Genomic DNA, 24,993 nt, shown 5'->3' with positions numbered 1-24,993 from the left:
CCTGCCCATGAACTGTAGATATCCACGACCCACTGGTTTAAAAAACTTACAATTTAATGTATCTCCGGTAGGTACATTTTTTACTAATATACAGCACTGAAGCTTGGCTTGAGTGGTTTGAGGTGAGATTCAACTTGGGGTATTGCCAACCCAGGGTCAATTCTCACTCCAAACAGAGAGTTTCCAACCTTTGATAGTACTGCCAACATCAATGCGATTTGGGAAGGTCTCTAAGGGGTTTTCCCAACCTTCGATTGTACTGCCAACATTGTCGTGAATTGGGTTTCCTCCTAACGCGTGTGTGAGTGACAAATGAGAGCATTCGATGTCGATATCGCCGTTTAAAAAAAAAAGCACATAAAAGAGCAAAATTATATAATAAATTTTGCATACACAATAACACCCAAACTCATGAAGTCAAGTCGAACACACTTATTTGTTAAGTAAATTGTTTTTGGTTAATCAGTTTTGATTATCAAAGGCCACAAAAGTACCAATGGGATGTTACCTTTTTTGAACACATTAGTGACTTCAGTGATGTTTGTAGTATATATTTTGCATTAGTCTGTATCCGTTTAAGAATGACAAAGGAAGTGTTTGATTATAAGATCGCATATATCTTCAAAGGGGGGATGATTCTCACACACTGTTTTTTGATCCTCACACACCCTTTTACCCTATTATTAGGGAGGAGTTCAAGTAAATTGGTGTGTGAGGATCAAAAAACAGTGTGTGAGAATCATCCCCCATCTTCAAATTGTACATCCAAAGTACAAACAAACTTACAGAACATTGATAAAGGTTAGTGGGTACGTACACTACGGATTGTTCAAATGACCATTACGAATTCATGGGTCAAATTTTACCCGCAACATATATGGTACATCCATCACCGCCCGCTACCAGTCAACGGGTACAAAATTATACCCCTCATGTGCCCGCGGGTAAAAAGTGTTGGGGGAGAATGTGGGTTAATTTCGGGATTATGTTTAATGATTATACTAATTTTAACACATAACAATAAGTGTATTAATGATGACATATGCACATTACAATGAGGTGATGGTAGATATCTTGACATAAATAAATAAGTTCACTAATCCCCACTTACTCTAGCGAAAGACCAAAACCAAATAAAGCTTGAAAGGAAAACATAAGTTACACGGTTAGGTCCACAGTCGACCGCAGGCCAGACCGTGGAACCTTCCACCCTAGTTTATGAAACCAGGCATGCACGGTCGACTCCATGGTCAACCGTGGGTCGACCGTAAAAGGTTATGTCCTAATTTCCACCGATTTTAGTTCGACCACTTCGGGGCATCTATAATTTATGAAACTTGTTTAAACATGCTTAGAATAGTTGCCTCCTACATACCCAAAGAAGTTTTGGTCACTAGAACACTAATTTTGGTTAATCACACCTAATGACACCTAATGACACCTTAAGCCTTGATTAAGGAGAACACATAAGTGTTATAGGAAAACATGTACATCTAAAATGTATCAAGTCATACTTAGGATGGTCACCAAGTCCCAACCAAGAGTTGCTCATTTCTTTTACATGTGTTGGATATTAAAGTATACTTATACATTAATCTTGCAAAAGCCACTTTGTAAGTAAAACATACATAGCCTTAGTTCAATGCTATGTTATCACTATATGTTTAATCCTAGATTACGTAGTGATCTCTTGCTAGTCATTACATAAATATTACTTAACTACTTGCTATTAATACATGTGTATTAGTTGACTATGTGCTAAATGCTAAATGCTAAGTAGTTACTTAATATGTATATGTATGAACCGTGTCTTGCTATGTGTTACAAGTTAGAATTCAATCAACTTGTATTTGGACTACTTTAATATATGCTACTTGGATAATGCTTAATATGTCATAATCTAGTAATCTTAAAAGACAATGAATCATTAACACACATACGTTTGCTTGAGTCTAAAATCAAGTTTATGAATGAATATGACTTGATTTAACTTGATGTCTTACAACATGCTTAATTGTTATTACTTTCTTAATTGTTAAAACATCACTAACACACTTGATTAATTCACAAACAAGTTTAAATTTGAATACTAGCATGCTTTGTGATTAAAGCGGGTTGTTGTCATCGATGACATGTTGACCAACCAATAGGGATTTAGCAAATGTGTTAATTACAAATAAAAGACTATGAAAAAACTGAGATTGCCTCAAATGATTATCATGACTTGTTTCCAAGAATGTTAGACTTTCCACTTTGAGCATAATAAGTCACTATCAAGGCAATACATACAAGGTAAATGAACATTTAATGCATATAGTACTTGTATAGGATGTTGGGTATCTTTTGCAGGTGTTAAATGAAGTAAAGAGTCCAAAGATTATTGTTCAAAACTGATTCAAACGGCTATACAACGGATAAGTATTTTGGACTGGACCGCGTGCGGTCGAACCACGGTCGACCGTGGTCCCAGCCGCAGCAACGGCTACTTTTTTATCTCTCCATATAAATAGCAAGATTTTGAGAATTTTGAAGACTTGGACCTCTTGCATGCTACAACTCAAAATCATCATAGAATCACAAGAATATAACATTTATACATATGTTTGTGATTAGCAAGAGAAGTTCTATAATCTCATAGATTATAGAAGGAGTTTTGTAAACTTACTTTCAGATTACTATATTTGTGAGTTTACATAGTGTTGTATTAATCCTTAGAATTGTCTTTGGATTGTCATCACTAGAAAGGGTGAGCCTTTGTACTTTGTAATTAGAAACATATGCTATTTTAGCTATCACCTTCTGTAAAGGGAACTAGGGAGTTGATTAATCCCATTGGGGATTAATACTTGTCCAAGGTGAAGACAAGTTGATCTAAGTTGGAGGTAATCTTTCAAAGGGATAAAAGGATTAGGTTTGTTGTCTAAGAAGAAGTAAAAGGCTTGTACATCGGATCTCCACCGGATTTTAAAAAAAGTGCTTAGTGAAGCAACACTCCCGATTAGTGAATCGGGGAGTGAATTAAGGTGGATTAGTTAACATCCACCCGAACCACTATAATACTTGTGTTTATGTTCTTTACTTTACATTCCGCATTACTACAAACATAAACACGTCACACATTGGTTTGAGTTGATTAAAGTGATCAAGGATTATTCAAATCTTGTTGATCATTGAAAATGTTTTAAAAATCGTATTAAGTAACTATTCACACCCCCCGTCTAGTTACTTACAAAAAGTTTTGAATTTACCCGCCCATTGCGAAACCAATTACTCGTGGGTCACAGGTTTTTCTCGCCCACCATCCCTACCGAAAATGAAAATAAATAATGTTACAAGTCTTTGTTGAGATGTTGGAGAGAACTCAGTAAACTCACAAATTAAACTCAATCTATGTGCAGATTGACTCAGTATGCAGATATAGTTCAATCTGTGTAGATTAAGCTCAATTTGTGGGTTCTATGAGTTCTCTTCACCCTTAGTTCTCTCTGAATCCCTTCACTATATATATATATATATATATATATATATATATATATATATATATATATATATATATATATATTACTTCCTGAAGTAGGTTACACTGCATATAGCATTCTATGTGCAATAACTTTTAGCAATTCTCTTGTAGTACCATTTTTATTATGGAAACAGAATGAAAGTAAACTTACTATCACATGGATTTATTCAGCAAAAGTTTCTTATGTGGTATTGATGTGGTCAAAAAAAAGGAAGTGAACTATATGGCAAGCAAGTTTGGTTGTAAGGTTAGGTGATTTTTCTTTCACTTATCTAAGTCTTCTCGTGGAGTCTAACATGAAAAGGGTCAATGTTTACCATTCACTTTTCGATAAATATAAAAAAAGATTATCGGAGTGGAAAGATAGATTGATATCGTTTGGTAGTCGTTTGACTCTCATAAAGTTGGTTCTTTCTTGTTTGTCGTTGAACTATATCGATTGCCCGTATGTGTTTGTAATAAACTTGAGAGTGTGAAAAAACTTTTCTTCTGGGGCGGTCGAGTGAGGATAAATAATGTCGTGAATAAATTGGAATTTTGTTTTACAACTATATAAAAAAAATGGGTTAGGGGGCTAATAATCAATTCACTTAATGCTAAAAATTTTGCTCTACTATTTAAATGGTGGTGGAGATTTAAGGTTGAAAGAAAACACTATGGTTAACGGTTATGAAAAGTATTTTTGGGGCATTAGGGGGTTTGGGACCTTCTGTGTCTAATTGCAGCTTGGTTATTAACAGTCCTTGGTCATCCATCATCAAACTAAGCAAAGTAGATTTAGATTTTGCCAACTTCTTCTCTACGACTCTTGGTGATAGGTGCATTTGGGATGAATTTTGGCTAGGAACTTTTCAACTAAAATGCAAGTTCCGGTTAGACATCATACACGTAGAATGGATAGGGACATAGGGTTTGACGCTTTCGTGCAACTGGTCTAGACTACCTACTGGAAGAACTCGGGAGCGTTTAATTTCATTATCATGGGATGGCTAGGTTTAATTTCATTATTTAATATGTTGCAGTCAATGGCGTACAACAAGAAATCACAATATAAGTATACTTTAAATTTGGATACAAGTGGTCTATTTTCAATAAAGAAGATGGCTACTTTGGTTGATGACTCCACTCTCGACAAGGAAGATCACCCTTCAAAAATTGAGAGGATAACTTTGTCCCACAGAAACTAGCCACTTTCATTTGGCAGATGAAACGCAAGAGGCTTCCAGCTTGATTTGAACTCGATAAAAGAAGTTTTGATATTCGCCCAATCCTATGTCTTATGTGCGATTCGCAAATTAAGACGGTTGAACACTCCATTTGTAAGACCTAAATATTTCACCGTACATATGTGTAAATATGATCTTTGAAGTGTGGGTGTTCGTTTCATAATTTAAAAAGAAGGCAGAAACTGGTCTGGGCGTTTGGCGCGCCGCGCCACTGGTCTGTGACAGATTCCCTCCTTTTTAAATTAGATATTTTGGGGGTAAATTGGTAAAATCACATGGGATCCGACTTTAAGGCCCTAAAACAGTTGTTGGGGCCTCGTTAACTCCATTTCCACCTACATCAACCTCATCCATTCCATTTTAGAGAGAGAGGGTTTGTCTAGAGTGAGAGAGCTCAAAATAAGGAAGAAGAAGGTTGAATCGGGTCTAAGTGCAAGCTTTAAAGTTGTCCATCTATCCTCTAGCTTCGTTTTGGTAGTAGTGGTATGCTCTAATCTTAACTTCCTTGTTTAATTTGATTAATGGTTAGGGTTTGGGGTAGATGATGAACTTAAAACCCATTTGTGGGTAAATTGGGTGAAATTGGGTCATGTAGACTCAAAGATGACTAACTAGGGTTTTTCAAGTATAAATTGTTGTTTATAAGCCTTAATTAGTTAGTAAAATTGCTAGCACACCTATATGTATGTAAGTGGGCGTTGTGTGGGTTAGTGGATGACCCGAAATGGGTGTGTTGAACTTAAATTGGTCAAACGGGTCAAAATGGACCTAGGTTAGTTAATGTTTGTGATTAATGCATAAACCTTGTGTTGAAGGGTGTTTTAAACCTATCTTGGCTAATGTTAGGGTTTTGGTGTGAATTGACCCAATTTTAGGGTTAAGTGTCCAAATGGGTCAAAATGACCTAGTAATGGTGAGTGTGTGAGTTTGACCAACTTGAATGAATGATTGATTATATGTACATTGTAATAGGTGCGTTACCTTGAAGTTTCAAGCATGGTTTATCGATTCACCGAAGGCGTAAGGTGAGTGGAATAATTATATGCGTAGGTATATAATGTATTTATTTGTTGTAGCGTGAGATGTGAAGTGTCGATGTGCTAAGACACCACATTTCACGTGACGAGTGAAGTGTCGATGTGCTAAGACACCACTCAAAGTAATATGACGGGTGAAGTGTCGAAGTGTTAAGACGCCACCCGGGGTGAAGTGTCGACGTGTTAAGACACCACCCGGAGTGAAGTATCGATGTGCTAAGATGCCACTCCGAGTAAGTTGAAGGGTGAAGTGCCGATGTGTTAAGGCGCCACTCGAGGTGAAGTATCGATGTGTTAAGATGCCACCTCAAGTAAAATGAAGAGTGAAGTGTCGAAGTGTTAAGACACCACTCGGGGTGAAGTGTCAACGTGTTAAGACGCCACCCAGGGTGAAGTATCGACGTGTTAAGATGCCACCCGTGGGGTTAGTGTACGAAGTGTTAAGTGCACTAATGGTAGTTATGAACTCCGACGGTCTTTAAACACCGTTCCTTGTTCGATTGGTTAACTATGGTTATTGTGTTGTAGAGTAAGCATATTATATTGGTTAACGAAGTGTTAAGTGCACTATGTTGCTCCCCGAGGGACGAAGCGGGTCCTAATTAAGAGGATTTTATTTTTTATTATTATTGTTTTTTTAATTAAGAGAATTTAAAAGGCACGGTGTCATTAACAATAAATTATGCTAAAGAAAGCCTCCGCTTACTCAACTCCCAACTGTTAGGCGTACATACTTCATTAAATACTCCCAAACCAAAGTTGAAACACACGTACATACAATTATACATACATACTTCTATATCTATATCTTTTTCATTTTCTCCATCTTCACGCATTCTTCACCTTTAACTCAAAATGGACATCGAAAAAAGAGAGGAAAAACCACTCCGATCACCTCCGGCAACCTCCGATCAATCGCACAAACTCAAACGCCGGCGATGCATCATCATCTGGTCATCGGTAATCGGAACTATACTCACAATCGCTTTAATCATTCTCATATTATCACTAACTGTATTCAAAGCCAAAAAACCTAAAATAACCGTCGATTCAGTATCAATTCAGGATCTAGATTTTAATCTCAACCCTATACCACTTCGAATTTCATTAAACCTGTCATTAGCACTTACAATTACAATTACAAACCCTAACAAAGTCGGCGTGAAGTACCGGAGCAGCTCAGCTACTCTCCGGTACAAAGGAAACGACGTCGGAGATGTTCCGATTCCGGCCGGAAGTATCGGCGCCGATGACTCGAAACAGATGAATTTAACCCTAACTGTTTTTGCGGATCGATTGGTTTCTAATTCGCAAATATATAGTGATATATTGAGTGGTAATTTGCTGTTTTCAACTTATACGAAAATTAAAGCTAAAGTTCGTGTATTGTTTATGAAGATTCATGTTACTTCAACTTCAACGTGTGATGTGAATATTGATATTGCGAATAGAAGAATTGCTAATCAAACTTGTCATTATAAGAATAGTTTGTAGAATTAGGGTTATTTATTTTGATTTTACCACGCTTATTTTATATTGATTATTGATTATTATTATTATTTGAGGAGGTTGTTTAGATATAGAGTGATCTTTGTATTTTTAATTGTGTTTGTTTATTATGGAATTAAATAAAATTATTGTTATTGTCTTGTGTTTGTTTTATTTAATTACAGTAGTATTGAATTAATTTTGTTCGAGTTGCTATATTTATTTATTTATTTTTTTTTTTTTTTTTTTTTACATTAGTGACTCTGTTTCGGTAGCTTTTAATTCCAACAAAAATAAGAATATCGAAATTTGGTGTAAACCTTTAATTAAATGATAAGTAATAAAAAATATAAATAAATTGTAGTAATCTAGAAAAGTTAGAAAAAAATGAGAAAAAAAAAAAAAAAAAAAAAAAAAAACTAAGCCCATGCCATAGAAATAAACAAAAACCAATACAATGTCTTTCAATTGTATCGGAAACGGCACATTTTTTAGCCTTTAAATGCTTATGTCTCAAATTCATAGTCTATTTTTTCAAGACCGTCCCAACTGAATTCACTTTAATAATAAACGGAATTCTTTTAATAAGATTATTTTATATTTTATATTATATTGCCCACACATATGAATATAAAAAATTGAAAGTGTGTTTTTTTTTTTTCTGAAAAGCCAAACATTATATATATATAAAGAAACGAAACATAATCCAACGTGGGTGTGAAAATTTTCGACACTCAGAACGCGAACGACAGATATATACAACCGGAGACCTATGAATACACAACAACTACAAAAACCTAACACGAGGAACCAATGACTGAACTTAACTTAGTTGAAAAGTGTGTGCTAAAAGTTAAAAATCAAACTCATATCTTATAAAATGTAAAAGTTAAATTATAATAATTGAAAATTTTCTAATCATAACCCTAAGAGCTATCATTAAAAATTAAGACGTGCTAATTTTGTTTGTATACTTTAATAACCATCATGAAAATAACAAACCCCAAATGTACTACTAGTTAAAGGGTGTGTTTGGCGCGTAGCTTATTGGAGCTTATGGAAGCTTATGAGAGCTTAAGCTTATGATTTTAATAAGCTTCAAGTCATAAGCTTCGTTTGGTAGACAAAAAAAGTAGAGCTTATGAAAATCATAAGCTCTGAAAAAAATAAGCTACTTGTAGTAGCTTATGAAAAAAAGTAGAGCTTATGAACTGAAAAATAAGCTCCAGCTAGTTTACCAAACATTTATAAAAAATAATAAGCTCCAGCTACCAGCTTCAAAAATAAGCTCCAGCTCCTGCTCATAAGCTCCAGCTCCAGCTATAAGCTCCAGCTATAAGCTCCAGCTCCAGCTACTTTCGTCCAAACACACCCAAAGAACATATTTATTTCTTAATGACAACCCTAAGGGTTGTCACTAGAAAAATTCTAATAATTGTGCTTTACGAATTACTTGTATGTTTTCTTCAGATAAATAAAACTGAGATAGTAGTTTTATGTGGGTGTTAAGATTTTTTTGTCGATAGAATTGTAGAGAAGTTGTATGCTCAGATAGCTAGAAAAGTCAAGGGTGCAACCAACATGGCTGTAAAAATCTGTCCGGCCAATATAGAAATCGTGAACGGCTTTTATAACTTTCATTCTTGCCATTGGCGAGTCTACCTTGAAGCAAGTGGAGTCCTTTGACCCCTCTATTTTTTAATTTTTTTTTATATATTACTATTAAAATTTGTCATGACACCACTCAATTTAAGGATAGGACCCTATATATTTTTAAAATCAACCGGTTTTTTGAAGTAAACAGTCATATTTTAAAAATCTTTTTACAAAGTATCGCTCAAGTTATATAGGACCCCATAGAGATTCGATTTTAGATTCACCACAGATTATTTCTTGCCTATAATAAGAACCACAAGTTTATGGGTGCACATGATTTTTTATGTCGTTAATCTTTATTGTGGTCATTTTGATTTTTTGCCGATGGTTTCACATGTAGGTGATTCTCTAGTTTGTTGGTTCTATTATGACATTGTAAGGTTTCATATGTAGGTGATTCTCTATTTTTTTTTTCTTCAATCGTTTCAATTTTACTATAATTTATTAGGGTTCTTCAATTTTTTTATAAATTTTTTTATATAGAGTATTACTTTTAATTTTTTTCTAAAAGGAAAAAAAAAGTAAAATCAAGTTTAAAACTACAAATGTTGACATAGTCAGCAATGTAAAGATCCTTATGTTTGGTTACTGCATTTACGAATGCATAAAAAGGTAGTGAGTGAAAGTAACACACGTCTACCAACCTAACGTTATTGACATTCTGTCCAAATAATCTTTAACGAATTAAAACTGAATCAGGTACTATTTGCATGTACGGAATTACCATAAAACATAATTTTATATACATAATTTCAGACAAGGAAAATAAATTTTGCCATTATTACCATATTAACTATTGAGTTGTAATCACTTGCATCCATAAATTTGCTTGAAAACAAATGGACCAATGAGATGGCGACATGTGGCGCGAAAATCACATGTGATTGGAAAAAAAAATTCGAAATTTTTTTTTTAATTTTTTTTTCAAATTTTTTTTTCAAATTTTTTTTTCAAATTTTTTTTCATAAAATTTTTTTTTCGAAATTTTTTTTTTTTAAAAAATCATATGTGATTATGCATGTCAATCACATGTGATTGTAAACCCAATCACATGTGATTGTAAACCCAATCACATGTGATTATGCATGGCAAATTCAATCACATGTGATTGTACAATTCAATCACATGTGATTGTGCAGGTAAATCACATGTGATTGTAAAAAAAAAAAAAATTAAAAATTTTTTTTTTTTTTTAAATTTCGAAAAAAAAATTTAAAAATTTGTTTTTAAAATTTTTTTTTTAATTTTTTTCAATCACATGTGATTTTCGCGACACGTATCGCGCTCTCATTGGTCCCTTGAATCTCAACTTAATTTATGGACTCAAATGAATATTCCTCTCTATTAGACAAAACTTATGAATAGTATCAGGGGTATTTTCGTTTTTCCACCTTTTTTTTCCCTTCTTTCTTTCAAGTAACACCATAAAAGCCCCCACACTTTGTTCAAAAAATTAAAATCGGCCCCCAACACAGGGGTTAAAGCGTCAAATCAAAATTTTCATAAAATAACCATATTAACTACTGTACAAGGTTGAAAAAGACGCGAGACGGGGCCAAAACGGTAGCGACCTCAAAGCGTCGCAACGGAAAAAACGGGGCCGAGACGGGGTCGAAACGGATGTTGACTAATGTTGACTTTTATATATCTAAGTATATATTTACACATATTTTAGAGCTAAAAAACCTTCGTTGACAAGTTTATACCTATAATTGCTATTAGCGTTAATATAATAAAAAATGGAATACTAAACTAAGTCGATTTTGATTGATTTGACCGACTTATGACCGATTTTAACAGAATTTCTGACTTTTGACCGGCGTTGACCCAATTTTTCCCGCATTTGACCTGACTTTTGACCGTTGACTGGCTTATAAGAAAACGGGACGGGGTCGAAACGGTTTAGTCACCAAAACGCCGCAACGGGCGTCGCAACGGACGCAACGGACGCCGTTTACAACAGTGACTGTACTAGACAAAACTTATGAATAGTACCAGGGGTATTTTCGTCTTTTCACCTTCTTTTTTCCCTTCTTTCTTTCAAGTAACACCACAAAAGCCCCTCACACTTTGTTCAAAAATTAAAATCGGCCCCCAACACAGGGGGTTAAAGCGTCAAATCAAAATTTTCATAAAATATCTTAAATAAACTCCACTCAAATATTCAACAGGTCATATCTTCTCTATCGCAACGAGTTAAATTTTTCCGACACCATCCTTAAACTCGAAATAATTTTATGAACACAATGTCACTAACTATACGCAAAACGGACACTTTTAAAAAACGCTAAATATTTAGGGTACTTTTCATATATGTTGATTTTTCACTCGCAGGCTCCGTAACTAAACAAAATAAAATACATTAAAAATCGAACCCCGCCGCGAAGCGAGGGTTCGAAAACTGGTTATTATATCATTAAAATAAATATAAAAACAATAAAGAAAATATTTTTTGGCATTATTAAATTGAATCAATAAAATAAAAAACAAAAATATCCCAAAGAACATGGTTTTTTCAAAATCAAGATTGAAGTTTAGTAGTGTGAATTAGGCTGTAAAACGTTTTGGAAGTGTTAAAACGTGGACGTTGATGTTTTTAAAGAAAGCGTACACGATGATCGATATAATGATCCAAAAGAGTTGGCTTCTTTGTTACCGGAACTTATGTAGACTTGGATTGGATAAAGAACCACATTGGTCATGTGATCAATAACACTTTTGTATTAGTACGTAGTTAATCATCAAGATAACTTACTCGATGAGTCCTGATATTCTCATCAAGTTTAATATCCACTAACATATCTGATCAAAAGGGTCGATAATGATCACATGATAAATTAGTTAAGCCACCTACATCCAAGTAAAAGCGTGAACAGTAAGAATAATATATGTTGACTATTGGTATGTTGTTAGGTAGATGATTTTGGTCGTTTAGCATTCATTTTATTCTATTGTAAAAGGTTTTGTTTCGGAAATTTTAACCGCTCCATGTGAGACAATCCCACACCAAACGCATAAGAATTAGATTGAACTGATATGGCGGCAATTTGAGTGGGAATGGATTCAAACCCGGACTATTTTTTATTGCATAACCCCAATGCTCTTAATGTACACGTCAGGGACAATATTCTATTATCAAGTGACAGAACTTGAACTTATTTATTAACAGTGGTGGAGCCATGAAATTTTTTCAAATGGAGCGAAATTTTTTTTTTAGAAAAAACGTAAGAGAATCTTTTTCGCAAAATATGGAGGTTTGGAGGCAAAATATAGAGTTTTTAAAGCAAATTTTGGAAGTTTTTGGGCAAAATATGAAGGTTTTGGGACAAAATATGAAAGTTTTGATGCAAAATATGAAGGATTTGGGAAAAAAAAATTCACCAGGGGCAAAATTGAACAATCGAAAAAATTTGTACTAAAAATTGCAAATCTATTGGGGGCGGGCGCACAACCCTACCCCTTCACAAGTTTGCCTCTGTTTAATATGGGGGCCGTAATCACTATATTAGATGTTGAACTTGTTTATTAAAGGGGCCAAGATCATTATATTATAATATTATATAATTAGATGTTAAACTTGTTCATCGTGGGCCCAACCTCACTATTATATTTGATTAGTTTCTTCTAAAAAAAATATGAATATGATTAAAAAGCTATTTGAGCTACTAACGTTTTGAGTTTTGAATCAACAAAATCTAAGTTTGTAGGGAAAAGATATATCAGTAACTAAAATGGTGAAAGCTCATCGAATCTACGAGGTATCGTTGTTTTCATCATATCATTATCATACTAGCACCGATTTATTTGATTTAAAATGGCTACAATTTTTTTTTCCCAGGGGTCCAAAGCCCTTCCTGCCATCACTAAGTTCCGTCGTTGCTCTTATGTAATTAATGTATATGTATATAAGTCAAGAGTTGTTTGTAGATTCATACATTGAGACATATATCTACTTGCATTATTACGCGTTATATGTCTATATCGACGAGCTCATTTATTTCAGGAATTTAGAATACAAAATATGAGAAATATAAAACATTTGTCAAGTCAACTGAACAACCATTATTGACTTTTGAAGGTGTAAACACTTACTTTATGCTTCCAGAAGAACTCAACTTTATGTATCAAGAATTCACATCATCTCAACAGCAAGTGTGCGTAGCAGTTTTATTTTCACTCCTAATCAATTTATGAGCTTTTTATTAATGTTAAAAACGCCATAAACTACTACAACAACAAACAATAACAAGGAAACAACCACATTCAAAGACTAGTTATTGGTCCACTCCATTCTTGTTTGATGACAAATTACAACACACGCATACCAGAAATATTATAACTGTTGGATAAAACACAGAAACTGTAAACTCTAGATCACACAGTACAATCACCAAGGTGATGATGATGACATCATTCAAATAAAAAACAAGTTAAGATGCTTCAGAACTGGGATTTGTCCAAGCTATCAAAATAAGGATGATCCATAGCAGCCTTGGCTGAGATCCTGTCACTTGGGTCATATTTCAGCATTTTCTGAAACAACAAATAATTATATTAATAATTCGTTAAATCGACAATCTTACATAACTAAAGGCATTATGTTCAAGACAAATACCGATAGAAGGTCAATGCCATCGGGGCCCAATGATGGAACATTTCGTGCCAAGTTCTGAGGTTCCCATCTCGGGTAGGTATGCCAGTCCTTTAGCTTGGTCACCCCTGGCCACTGCTCTTCGGTTGGAGTCCCGAGCAGCCTACGAAATTCAATTTTATTAGAGCATAAATGACACAATGGTCTGACTATTTTGGGTCAACCTTGTCATAAAATAGGCAACAGCTCATATTTATGAATGCGTAAAAAATCCAAAACAGGGCAGACCAGTACGCCAGGTTGGGTTGCCTCACAAACACATCTTGGCCTTTTATCATTATCAACGTGCTAATCGTGATTACAAAAACAATAGTATCGTATATTGTATAAAAACATAATAGGAGGTAGTTTTGTATCGAATAGTAGATTCTAAGCGGCTTTGCTTTGACTACCCATTTTGCCACTTGCCCTTTTAACTAAAACTTTCAAATTTTACGTTACTTGTTTGAGACAACACCGGACGGACCAGCACTACTGCATAGAACCTTTGCAACGATGTGTCAAAAACAGCAATTCGAAAGCTTGATGAATCAACCAAGGTACGTAAAGGTTTCAGTTATTAAACCCTATAGCCACTAAAAGGCCACTGAGCAAAGATACCTATAAAGCCACCCATATGTTGTCTACTTATATACAACAGAAACTTTATCTCATTTTACTTAAAGTTGTGAAAAGACCTGAATATGTGCAGAAGTTGTTGAAACTCGGAGTCGCCAGGAAACAATGCCTGTCTTCTAGACATCTCAGCTGTGCAAAATTACAACAAATATAGTTACACTAAATGGCCTTATATCAAGAAACAGTTCAAGCACGTTAACTAACCAAGCATGAATCGAATAAATATATGAAATACCAATTCTCATTCTATAAGAATACCTAAGCATTGTGTTAGTGCATATAAAAGTAAATCCCTAGTTCTATTGGTTATGTAACGTTTAATTTAGTCATTGGTTGTTAGACATTATTGTAATCATACTTTGAATATCGAATGTTAATTGTGTTTTATTAATATTTAATTGTGACCATCAGTTGACTAATCGATTGTAACAGACAGTGGAAACTGCAAATACCATATATATGGGCTACGGGTTTCATTGTTAGTTTATACACTCAAAACTAACCCTAGCAGTATACCATCTGTAATCGTCTCAAAACATACCCAACACATATAACAACTCTAGGTGTCGTTCTAATCTCTTGTAGTTTCGATTCTTCAATCCCGCAAGTTAGTGTTTATTCAATTAAAGCTTGTTCTAGTGGTTTCCGCCTCTAGATTGAGTCTACGTTTGTTCTAAGATCCTTATTTACGTCTACAGATTGGGACTAAAGAAAGCTAACCGAATGAAATCAGTTGATCACATATTTCAAACGATGACGAAAACATGTATACGAAAAAATATAAGCAAAAAAAAATTGTTGATATATACCGAAAATACATCCAACAGACCACATATCAACACCAGTTGAATAATGTGCTGATCCCAGTAGAACCTCTGGTGCCCTGTACCAAAGTGTCACAATCTGCATACCACAAAATACATCATCTTCTAATTCCAAAACTAAACTAATTCAAATTCAATTGAAAAATAATTCATAATAATACATAAATAATCAAAATCAGTAAACACCTCATGAGTATAACTTTTTAGAGGAACAGTAAAAGCCCTTCCAAGCCCTAGATCTGCAATCTTCAGTATCCCCTTTTCTTTATCAACAAGCAAATTCTGTGGCTTCAAATCTCTACAATATTATTCCACAAAAACAATTAATTTAAATTAATTAATAAATAAACATTAAACATATACATATACATATAACTAATTTCAAACAAAATACAGACCTGTGAAGAACACCATGACCATGACAATGAGCAACACCTTTACACAACTGAAACATAAAACTCTGAATCTGCGAACTAGGAAGCGGAGACGGATTCGGACCTTTACGATGAAAATCGATAAATTTCTTCAGATCTGTATCGAGATACTCGAATACAAGGTAAAGTAAGGGTTTGCCATTATGATGAATATGTTGAACACAAATCAACCGAACGATATATATCGAATTCGATAACATTTGAAGCAGCGAGATTTCGCGTAACGCGGTTGGAGGTATTCCTTCTTCATCCATTTCGAGTCGGGTTTTTTTGAGGGCTACGAGTTGACCAGTGATTTTGTCTTTTGCTTTGTAAACTTTACCGTATGTTCCTTCACCTACTTTTTCGAGCTTTTCGTATTTGTCATCCATGGTGAATTGATTGAATTGCAGGATTAAGTAATGTGTGTGTGTGTGTTTTTGAATGTGAAATTGGTGTGTGTGATTTGGGGGAGAGATAGAGATAGAAGTGTGTATGTATAGAATTTGAAATTGGAAAAGTTAACGGCAGTCAAATTGGAGAAAGTGTTTTCCCTCAGTTGTGATTTGAATTAATTTGGGTTTGGGTATGGGCTGGACTTTTTCTGTATAAGTGTATTGTTTGAGCCCAAAACATTGTAAATGGGTTACATAATCCTAGTATGTTCAGTTGGTGGGGTGAAAAATAAATGAGATATAATTTGGGACGTCTTAAAAAAAAAAAATTAAATTTATTTTTTTTCCAACCATTTGGGCATTGCCAAGTGGCCACCGAGTTTTCTGTGAAGTAGGAGACCCAGATTTGAATATTGGTAACGTTCAAGATCGAATTAAAATAGGCTCTTGATTGGAGGGAGCGCCAATATGCGTAATTCATCAGGTTACATGTATCGTCGCTTGGGAGGCTCGTCACCTAAAGATTTTACTCGCTAGTAAGACTCGATGTGGTTGTTGTTTCCTCTCCAATCCAACCAAGAAAATATCTCATTTCATATTAAGCAAAAACCAAAAGAATGACTATCATCATGAGTCATAACATCACCTAACCCAGTTTTCAACTATGTAGCTTACTAATTAACCATAATTATCGATAAAGTCAAAGTCTTAACCCACTTAGGTTACCAATCACAATCATTTTATAGGGAGTATTAGTAGGATCTCACCTACAAAACTACGTATATAGTATATACCGTAGCATTTGATTATTTATATTTTCAAGCAAGTATCACATAACTTATTGAAAATGTTTAAAAAAATATAAGTTAAAAGTGACAATATATGAAAGCACAGAAGGTTAAAGAGTATTTGTATAACTTTTGGTATTAAGAAAGTTATAAGCGCCCGGTTAGAATCATGGGAAGATTAGAATGATTCCACAAGCTCGGAGCTCGACGAAAGAAAAAGTCTCGGCATGTATTGTTTGTTTTATACTTTGCATGTCCTATTAACTTTTATGATTGCGGGCAAACAAATATTTTGTTGCGAACTGTTTAAATTTTTTAAAACATAAAACGAAATAATATTTTATTCTAGCAACAATCTCGCAGCATTAGAAATATGTTTCTTATTAGTGCATATAAAACATAAAAGTTAAATAAACCAAAATTTTTCTTACATGTATGATTTATTACTATTATTAATATAAATATATTATTATTATTATTATTATTATTATTATTATTATTATTATTATTATTATTATTATTATTATATTACTTTTATAATTGTATTAGTATTGTAATTTTTATTAGTTTTTAAATACTAAATTTATTATTATCATTTTATAATTATAAATTTTCTAAAAAATTATAAATCTTTAGTTAATAATTTTATAGGAATCATTTGTATATTACGGAGTAAAATATCATGAAACTTTTATTATATATACATATGTGTGTGTGTATTTAACGTCTACAATATTTCTATAAAACTTGTATATATAGGTATCTTGATATTACGTTGTGTTGGTTGGATGTTAGTTAATGGACTAACTGACAAAGTTAAGTATGATGCTCAACCAAAGAATATGTTTTGGTGATGACACATACATATGCATAAATGATGATCGACATCTTAACATAAAACACGCAAGTTCACTAATCCATACTTGATCTTGCAAATGACCAACTCAAACAAAACTTAGAATGAAAGTAAAGATCATTAAAGTACACGGTCAAAGTACGGTCGAGCGTATACTTGACCGTAGAAGCACAGACTGAATCTGCAACGCAGTTTTGTGAAAACAATTTGCACGGTCGTCACCACGGTCAACCGCAGTGCGACCGCAGAATTCACTGTCACCATTTTTGATCAAATTTAGTTTGACCACTTACCGACATCTATAATTCATGAAACCTTTCTCAGCACGCTTAGAATAGATGCATCCTCCATACTCAATTGAGTTTTGGTCATAAAAACACTAATCTTGGTTAATTACGCTTAATTACATCTTAATGACAACTTAACCATGATTAGGCATAACACATAAGTGTTAATCAATAACGTGTGATCCTAAAACATGTCTAAACATTCTTATGATGATCACCAAGTACCAACACACATAAGCTAATGTCACTAGAACACTAATTACATTTAAAGATTACTTAGTGACAAACTAAGGCTAAATAAAGAACAACATTTTAAAGTGTAACTAGTAAAGACTTATGATCCTAAAATACACTTAGATACATTTAGGATGGTCACCAAGTCCCAACTAGAGATTGCTCTTCCCCTGTGCATGTGTTGGACATTAATGTGTGCTTACACATTAATCATGCAATATGTTATATTGCAAGTAAGCTTGCTAAAGCTTAAACCATAGTGTTGTGCAAATATCCATATGATTGATTTTAGAATAACTATCTCTTGCTATGTGTGAGTATTACTTGCTACTTGCTAATATGTTTAATACTCATTAATTTGCCAACTTGTTAACATGCTTTCTATGTGTTATTAGTTACAACACTGGGATTCAAATAACTAGTTTACTTCAATAAATTAAGTGTAAAATGGTTCACAAACAATAATGGTCAATAATCTATTTGGTCTTGTCTAAGTAACACATTATGTAACATGTCCATGTACAACTTAACATTGATGTCTTTACACACTTAATGTTTAACTTAGAAAGACATCTTTCAATTAATCTTTACTTAATCTTGAAATGAATATGATTTGTGATTAACTGAAACTAGGAAGTTAATGACATGTTGACTAGTCTTTAGGATTGAACCAAATGCATTAATGAACCTAACTAAGTCTTGACCAAACTGAGATTACCCAAAATGACAATCAAGACACTTCTCCAAGAATGTTGGGTTTACCACATTTGGAGTGTTATGTCATTTTTGAAATGACCCGTTCATACCGATTATAAACGATTCACGATAGTTGATTTCATTGCGAGGTATTTGACCTCTAAATGATACATTTTACAAACATTGCATTCGTTTTTAAAAGACAAACTTTCATCACATCGAAACTTGACGGCATGCATACCATTTCATAATATATCAAACTATAAATGACTTAATAATATTCTTGATGAACTCAACGACTCGAATGCAACGTATTTTGAAATATGCCATGAATGACTCCAAGTAATATCTCTAAATGAGCAAATGCACAGCGGAAGATTTCTTTCATACCTGAGAATAAACATGCTTTCAAGTGTCAACCAAAAGGTCGGTGAGTTTATTAGTTTATCATAAACAATCATTTTTATCATTTTAATAGACCACAAGATTTCCAGATATTTAATTGTACACGTAACCCGAGTACAAAATAACACGCGTAACCCGCGAATTAAAAATCATTCATATGGTGAACGCTTGATAACCGAACTAACAGGATGCATATAGAATATCCCCATCATTCCGGGACTCTCATCGGACATGATAATCGAAGTACTAAAGCATTCGTAACCCGAATGGGATGTGTCGAGGTCCATAGATCTATCTTTAGGATTCGCGTCAATTGGTGGCAATTATCATAAACACCAATTCTTAGGCTACCAAGCTAAAAAGGGGCATATTTGATTTCGATAATCCAACCATAGAATGTAATTTCGATTTCTTGTGTCTATTTCGTAAAGCATTTATAAAACAGCGCATGTATTCCCAGTCCCAAAAATATATATTGCAAAAGCATTTAAAAATTGAGTAATGAAACTCACAATACTGTATTTCGTAGTAAAAATACACGTGACGTCATTGAACAAGTGCAAGGTTGGCATCGGATTCACGAGCCTATATTATTTGTATATATATTAATACATATCCTAGTAGTCGAACAATTACATATATATATATATTATTATTAAGGATAAAATTTTTATATTAGTAACTTATATATTTCGTTATTAATGTATATTCATTTTTATATATAAAAATATAAATTTTGTTACGTTATATGTATTAAATATTTTATATATATATATTTCATTTGTTTATTAGAATAGTAATAGTAATTATAATAATACCAAAATAATATTAGTAGTGATTAAAATAATAATAGTGATAATAATATTAATACTAACAATATTAATAATAATAATAATAATAATAATAATATTTGTAATTATAATTATGATAATGATAAATGGTAACTAATAATTATTTTAGTATTAATAATAATAACAACTATAATACTTGTATTAATAACAATCATTAATAATAACAATAGCAATAAAAATACTAATAATAATGAAAATCATAATAATAATAATAATAATAATAATAATAATAATAATAATAATAATAATAATAATAATAATAATAATAATAATAATAATAATAATAATAATAATTTTAATAAAAGTTGAAACTACCTTAAGGAAAAGGCTTTTTAAAAAATAAATAATGCTCCATCAGGGACTCGAACCCGAGACCTCACACTTCCCGGACACACACTTAGACCATCACGCTATTGCTCACATTTCTGATTTATTCCCCCGGCTTATTTTATTTAACCTTCTTATTCCTGTTTCCATATTTCTTCACCATCTTCAAAATTTAAGTCGACCAAAACCAAATCCAAATCCAATTTCAAATTGATGTTCGTTTTAACCTTGCAACTTAATTATAAATAACTTTTCATTTGATTTTATATACAGAAAATGAATTTAAAAAAAATATAACAGAACAGGCTGCTGTTCGATGAGAATAAAAAAAAATAATATTCAAAATGTGATTGCGAATTTATGATGGTTTTAGAGAAAGATTATAACATAAATTGTGTTGAAATTGCTTCATATAAACATTATAAATTATCAATTTAACTTCACTTGCAACAGAGAATTCAAATTTGATCATAGAACAATTTTTGACTTTTTGATTTATAAACTTTGACTCTAAAATTTTAACTCAATTCGAAGAATTGAAGGTTGATACGTTACAGAAAGTTCGATTAAGTGAATCCTAATATAATCACATTTAAACATTTTTAAAATTCATTCAAATCCAATCTATTGCATAATCACAGTCAAGAACGCTTAAACTCTAAATCGAAACTTAAATTTTTTATAGTTATAGATTATAATTATAACATTAATTATGTTGCAAATCATTTATAAAAACTTTATGAATCAATAATTGCTTCAGAAACTCCAAAACGAACTCAAATTTCTTCATGAACATATCTTTTGACTTTTTAAGTTCAAACTTTGACTTCAAAATTAAAAATCAATTTGAGAAATTAGATACACAATATTTGCAGATAGTTCAATTAGATGATTCTAACACAATAGCAATTTTAGTTTTTAATAACTGATTCGAAATTGAGCTATGGATTCAGACTTGTCGTAAGCAGAGCACCGAAGCAGTTTTTAAGTTTTTGATTCTTCATAATGGCAGCAGTTTAAAATTAATAATTGATAGTGGGAAATCGAATTATAATAGCAGAGAATAAAGGACGATTGGTTGTTATATATTTCAATTGTGTGCCGACCCAAAATCACGAGCAAACAGATAGTAAAGAAAAAAATATCGAGCTGATGGAGACTGGAAACAGATTCCTATCTGTTATTAATAATTTTAATTAATTAATAATTATTAAATGTATAAATAATAATATTATTGTTAATATTTATAATAATAATAATATTAATAATAATAATAATAATAAGTAATAATAATGATATTGATAATTATAATTATAACATAATAATAATAATATATCAAACTACACATATTAGATTTATTATCTATATATTATATATTAAAAATAATAGTATTAATAATACTGATATTATTGTTAATGTAAAAAATGAAAGTAATAATAATATTACTATAACGACTATATTTTAACTTGTTATTAAATTTAATATATTAATATTACATATTATTAATCATGTAATATTTAATAATTATATATAATAACTTATTTTGAGTATTAAATTTTTATCCAATTTTAATATATATTACATTATACATATAATAATATTTATATATAGAAATCATATATATACTTATATATAGATTCTTTTTAATAACAACCTTTTATCTTGAGTATATATCTTGTTACATATTTACTCTGATGATTAAATTTGTATTAAATTATTATATAAATTTATATTTATATATATTTATATATTTTTATTTACAACAATTGTTCGTGAACCGTCGAGAACAGTCGAAGGGTAAATGTTATCCATGTAAACAGTTTAAAATTTCTGAGACTCAACATTACAGACTTTGCTTATCGTGACGAGATCATATGAAATTAAGTTTAAATTTGGTCAGAAATTTCAGGGTCGTCACAGTACCTACCCATTAAAGAAATTTCGTCCCGAATTTGATTGGGATGGTCATGGCTGACAATAAGTATGTTTTCATGACGCATACGAGCTAGAAATTAAAGATTTATCATCATTGAGTAATATGGATAAAACAATTCGATTACGCGAAGAGTATAAGTGAAGCTATCACAAAAGAGTGAAATGAGAAAATAATGTTTCGTCATATCCTTTGACGTAGATATGGTTGATTTCCGGAGTTCAAGGGATTTAGAGAAAATCCTTGTAATAAGATTTGGTTCTTCGATAACTAAGGAAATTAGAATTCTCTTTGTTAAATGTGATGATCTGTTTTGATTGTTCTGTCGGATATTTCACTATAAATCCACCCTCTCCATTTTCTTTATATTTTGGAGTTCCATACTTTTGTTTTCTCTTCCCAATTTTAAGTCAAGCGAATAATAGTCCAGAATTTGTAGATATGAATTTCGGAATGAACATAGTTAATGTTCTAAGAGAGATTGTAACAGCACGATCTTGATTGGTTAAATTACCTGTAAGATTGAACTATCAAGAATTTATGTTCTTGATATGTTTGAAGATTAGGTAGAATGTAAGAGTCGTGTAACATGACACATGATGACGGTATGGTCTGTGAATCATCATGTTTCATTAGAAACTCAGCATGACTTACTGTAATATAATCACGTTGATCAAGTGTCATTATATTATACTAACTCATGCTTCAATTCCCAACACTACTTCGAAAACATTCATACTTTAAACTCGAAAGTTTCATAATTTTGAAACTAAAACAGTTTCTTTTACGATATAACATAGATAGCGCGAAGAGGTAAATAATTTCGGATCATAATAGTTATGAAGATATCTTCAGAAATATCGAAGATATTTATAATGAAAGTTTTGATGATATCTTAGAATTTCTAATATCGATGGATGATGAAGAATATTTGTCCGTAAAAGTGTAGAGTCATGAGCAAGGTATTCGTTAATGACTTCAGCAGATACTGAATTATTTGGATTCTTTGAAGGCAGGTTTAGTCTTTGTGATTTGTCCACAGCCTCCTTCATGGTTTGCTCAATTCGTTTTCCAATTCTAAACCTTCTCTTTTTCTGAGCTTTGCCAACACAATATTCTTTATCATCAAACTTCCGACTGTTAAAGTCGTTTACACTTTTTGTTGCTTCATTCAGCTTTTTCAACATTCAGAGTATTGATTCGTAGACTGGGTGCTTTTCAGAATTTCAGAATGGAAGATCATGATTCTAAGAGATAAATGTTATATGTATACATATAAATGTTGATGTAGAAACGTTGCGAGATTCAAAATACTGATTGTTGATTTTCGATAGTTGGTATGGCAATTATTGTTACAAGATGCAGATGAGCTGATGTGGAACCAATCTCAATGGAGGCTTGGAGGCTAAGCAATAGTTATAGTTATTTAGTTTATTAATTCTATAGTTTATTTATTTCCTATTAGTTATTATTTGTTTCCTATTACTATTACTACGTAAGAGTCTAAGTCGGTGTGTTTATCTCGTTTCCTAGAGTCCTAACAAGTTAAGTTTCCTTCTTATATTATATATAGTCCGTATAGTTGTAAATGGGAACCCATCTTTTAATCAATAAACTATATTGAGTTTGATACTCCTTGTTTACGTATGGTTCTGTACGTGAGTAATTTTACCGATTAATTCATGTTTGTGTTTTAATCGTTTGTTGCGAAGAGCGTTTGTCTTCCAACGGATCCTTTGATCCTCATCAATTGGTATTCAGAGCAATCGATCCACCCTATCATCATTCCGATTAGTTGGGTCTCTCCCACGTTTGGATCTTGATAGTTTATCTCATATCTTAATTCCGATTAGTTGGGTCTCTCCCACGTTTGGATTTTGATATCCTATCTAAAAAAAAAGTACTGTTCATCGCTACTGTTCACCGTCAGAAACGCGTCAGAAGGTACCGTTCATCGTCAGAAGTTACTGTTCATCCGTCGCAATTACTGTTCATCGCAAAAAAAAAACAATTTTTTTTTCTTTTCTTGTTTCAATGGCCGGCGATAAGGGTAATCAAAGTCGCGATCTCGCTATCGCTCTCAAAGAACTCAAGAACACGCTAGATATAGTTAACAAATCCAACGAGCGTGCAAAACAACGATGGCTTGAAGAAGAAACCCGAAGATCTACTTATGATGTACGACCTTGGAACGAATCACATCAATACTACCAATATGGATTATCTCAATACCACCAAAGCCCCATTTACTATGAACCACAATCCTACCATCAACCCTACTATCCACCACTACCCTACTATGATCCATACTATCAGCCACAACTCTACCAGCAGATTCAACCTGTTAAGGAGAATCTCGATACAGATGAATTTTTTGATTCTATGAAAAGTTTAATAGGAAAGTTGAAAAAATCAGATTCTGATTCTCGTATGGAGAAGTGTGATAAAATAGTTGAAGAGAGTCAGGTAGAAAATATATTATCGTGTCCAGAAAAAGAAATTATTTTGGAGGAGATGCAGAATGATATAGTTGTTAGTGTTGAAAAAGGTAAAGAATCTACAACACAAAATTCTGACTTGTTAAGTTTGGGTAAAGAAGAGGAGAATTTATCCATATGTAAAGTAGCTGCGAGTTCTGAACGCATTCTTGATAAAGGTGAGGTTGTAGCGGTTTCAAAAGATAATGGAGACGAGAAAATATCATATTTTTATTTGAATAACTTCATGGATGCAAGCAAGAGGATTAATAAAGGAGATTTGTTTGTGTCTAAACCAGGAATTGAGAACT

General features: G+C 32.5%; 1 protein-coding gene across 1 annotated transcript; it reads right to left on the bottom strand.

Moving 5' to 3' along the window:
• Positions 1 to 13,249: 13,249 nt before the first annotated feature.
• Positions 13,250 to 15,861, bottom strand: LOC139876657 (cyclin-dependent kinase B1-1). The gene is made up of 6 exons (XM_071864016.1): positions 15,419 to 15,861; positions 15,207 to 15,318; positions 15,006 to 15,099; positions 14,256 to 14,325; positions 13,543 to 13,681; positions 13,250 to 13,460 (listed from the first exon to the last, which is right to left on the bottom strand). Exons 1-6 carry the CDS (start codon positions 15,823 to 15,825, stop codon positions 13,368 to 13,370), a joined length of 915 nt encoding a protein of 304 aa, XP_071720117.1. The 5' UTR covers positions 15,826 to 15,861; the 3' UTR covers positions 13,250 to 13,367.
• Positions 15,862 to 24,993: the final 9,132 nt, after the last annotated feature.

The sequence above is a fragment of the Rutidosis leptorrhynchoides genome, chromosome 11 (genome assembly GCF_046630445.1).
Source record: "Rutidosis leptorrhynchoides isolate AG116_Rl617_1_P2 chromosome 11, CSIRO_AGI_Rlap_v1, whole genome shotgun sequence".
Classification (NCBI taxonomy): Eukaryota; Viridiplantae; Streptophyta; class Magnoliopsida; order Asterales; family Asteraceae; genus Rutidosis; species Rutidosis leptorrhynchoides.
Note: the sequence above shows the minus strand (reverse complement) of the source record. Positions and strands in the feature narration are given on the sequence as shown.

Bases quoted from the DNA above. Each gene is read 5' to 3' on its own strand.
- LOC139876657 (XM_071864016.1), bottom strand. From the start codon at position 15,825: ATGGATGACAAATACGAAAAGCTCGAAAAAGTAGGTGAAGGAACATAC. The intron at 13,682-14,255 runs GTCTTTTCACAA...TGAATTTCGTAG, and splicing joins CAACTTCTGCACATATTCAG to GCTGCTCGGGACTCCAACCG. The intron at 13,461-13,542 runs GTATTTGTCTTG...TTGTTGTTTCAG, and splicing joins ATGGCATTGACCTTCTATCG to AAAATGCTGAAATATGACCC.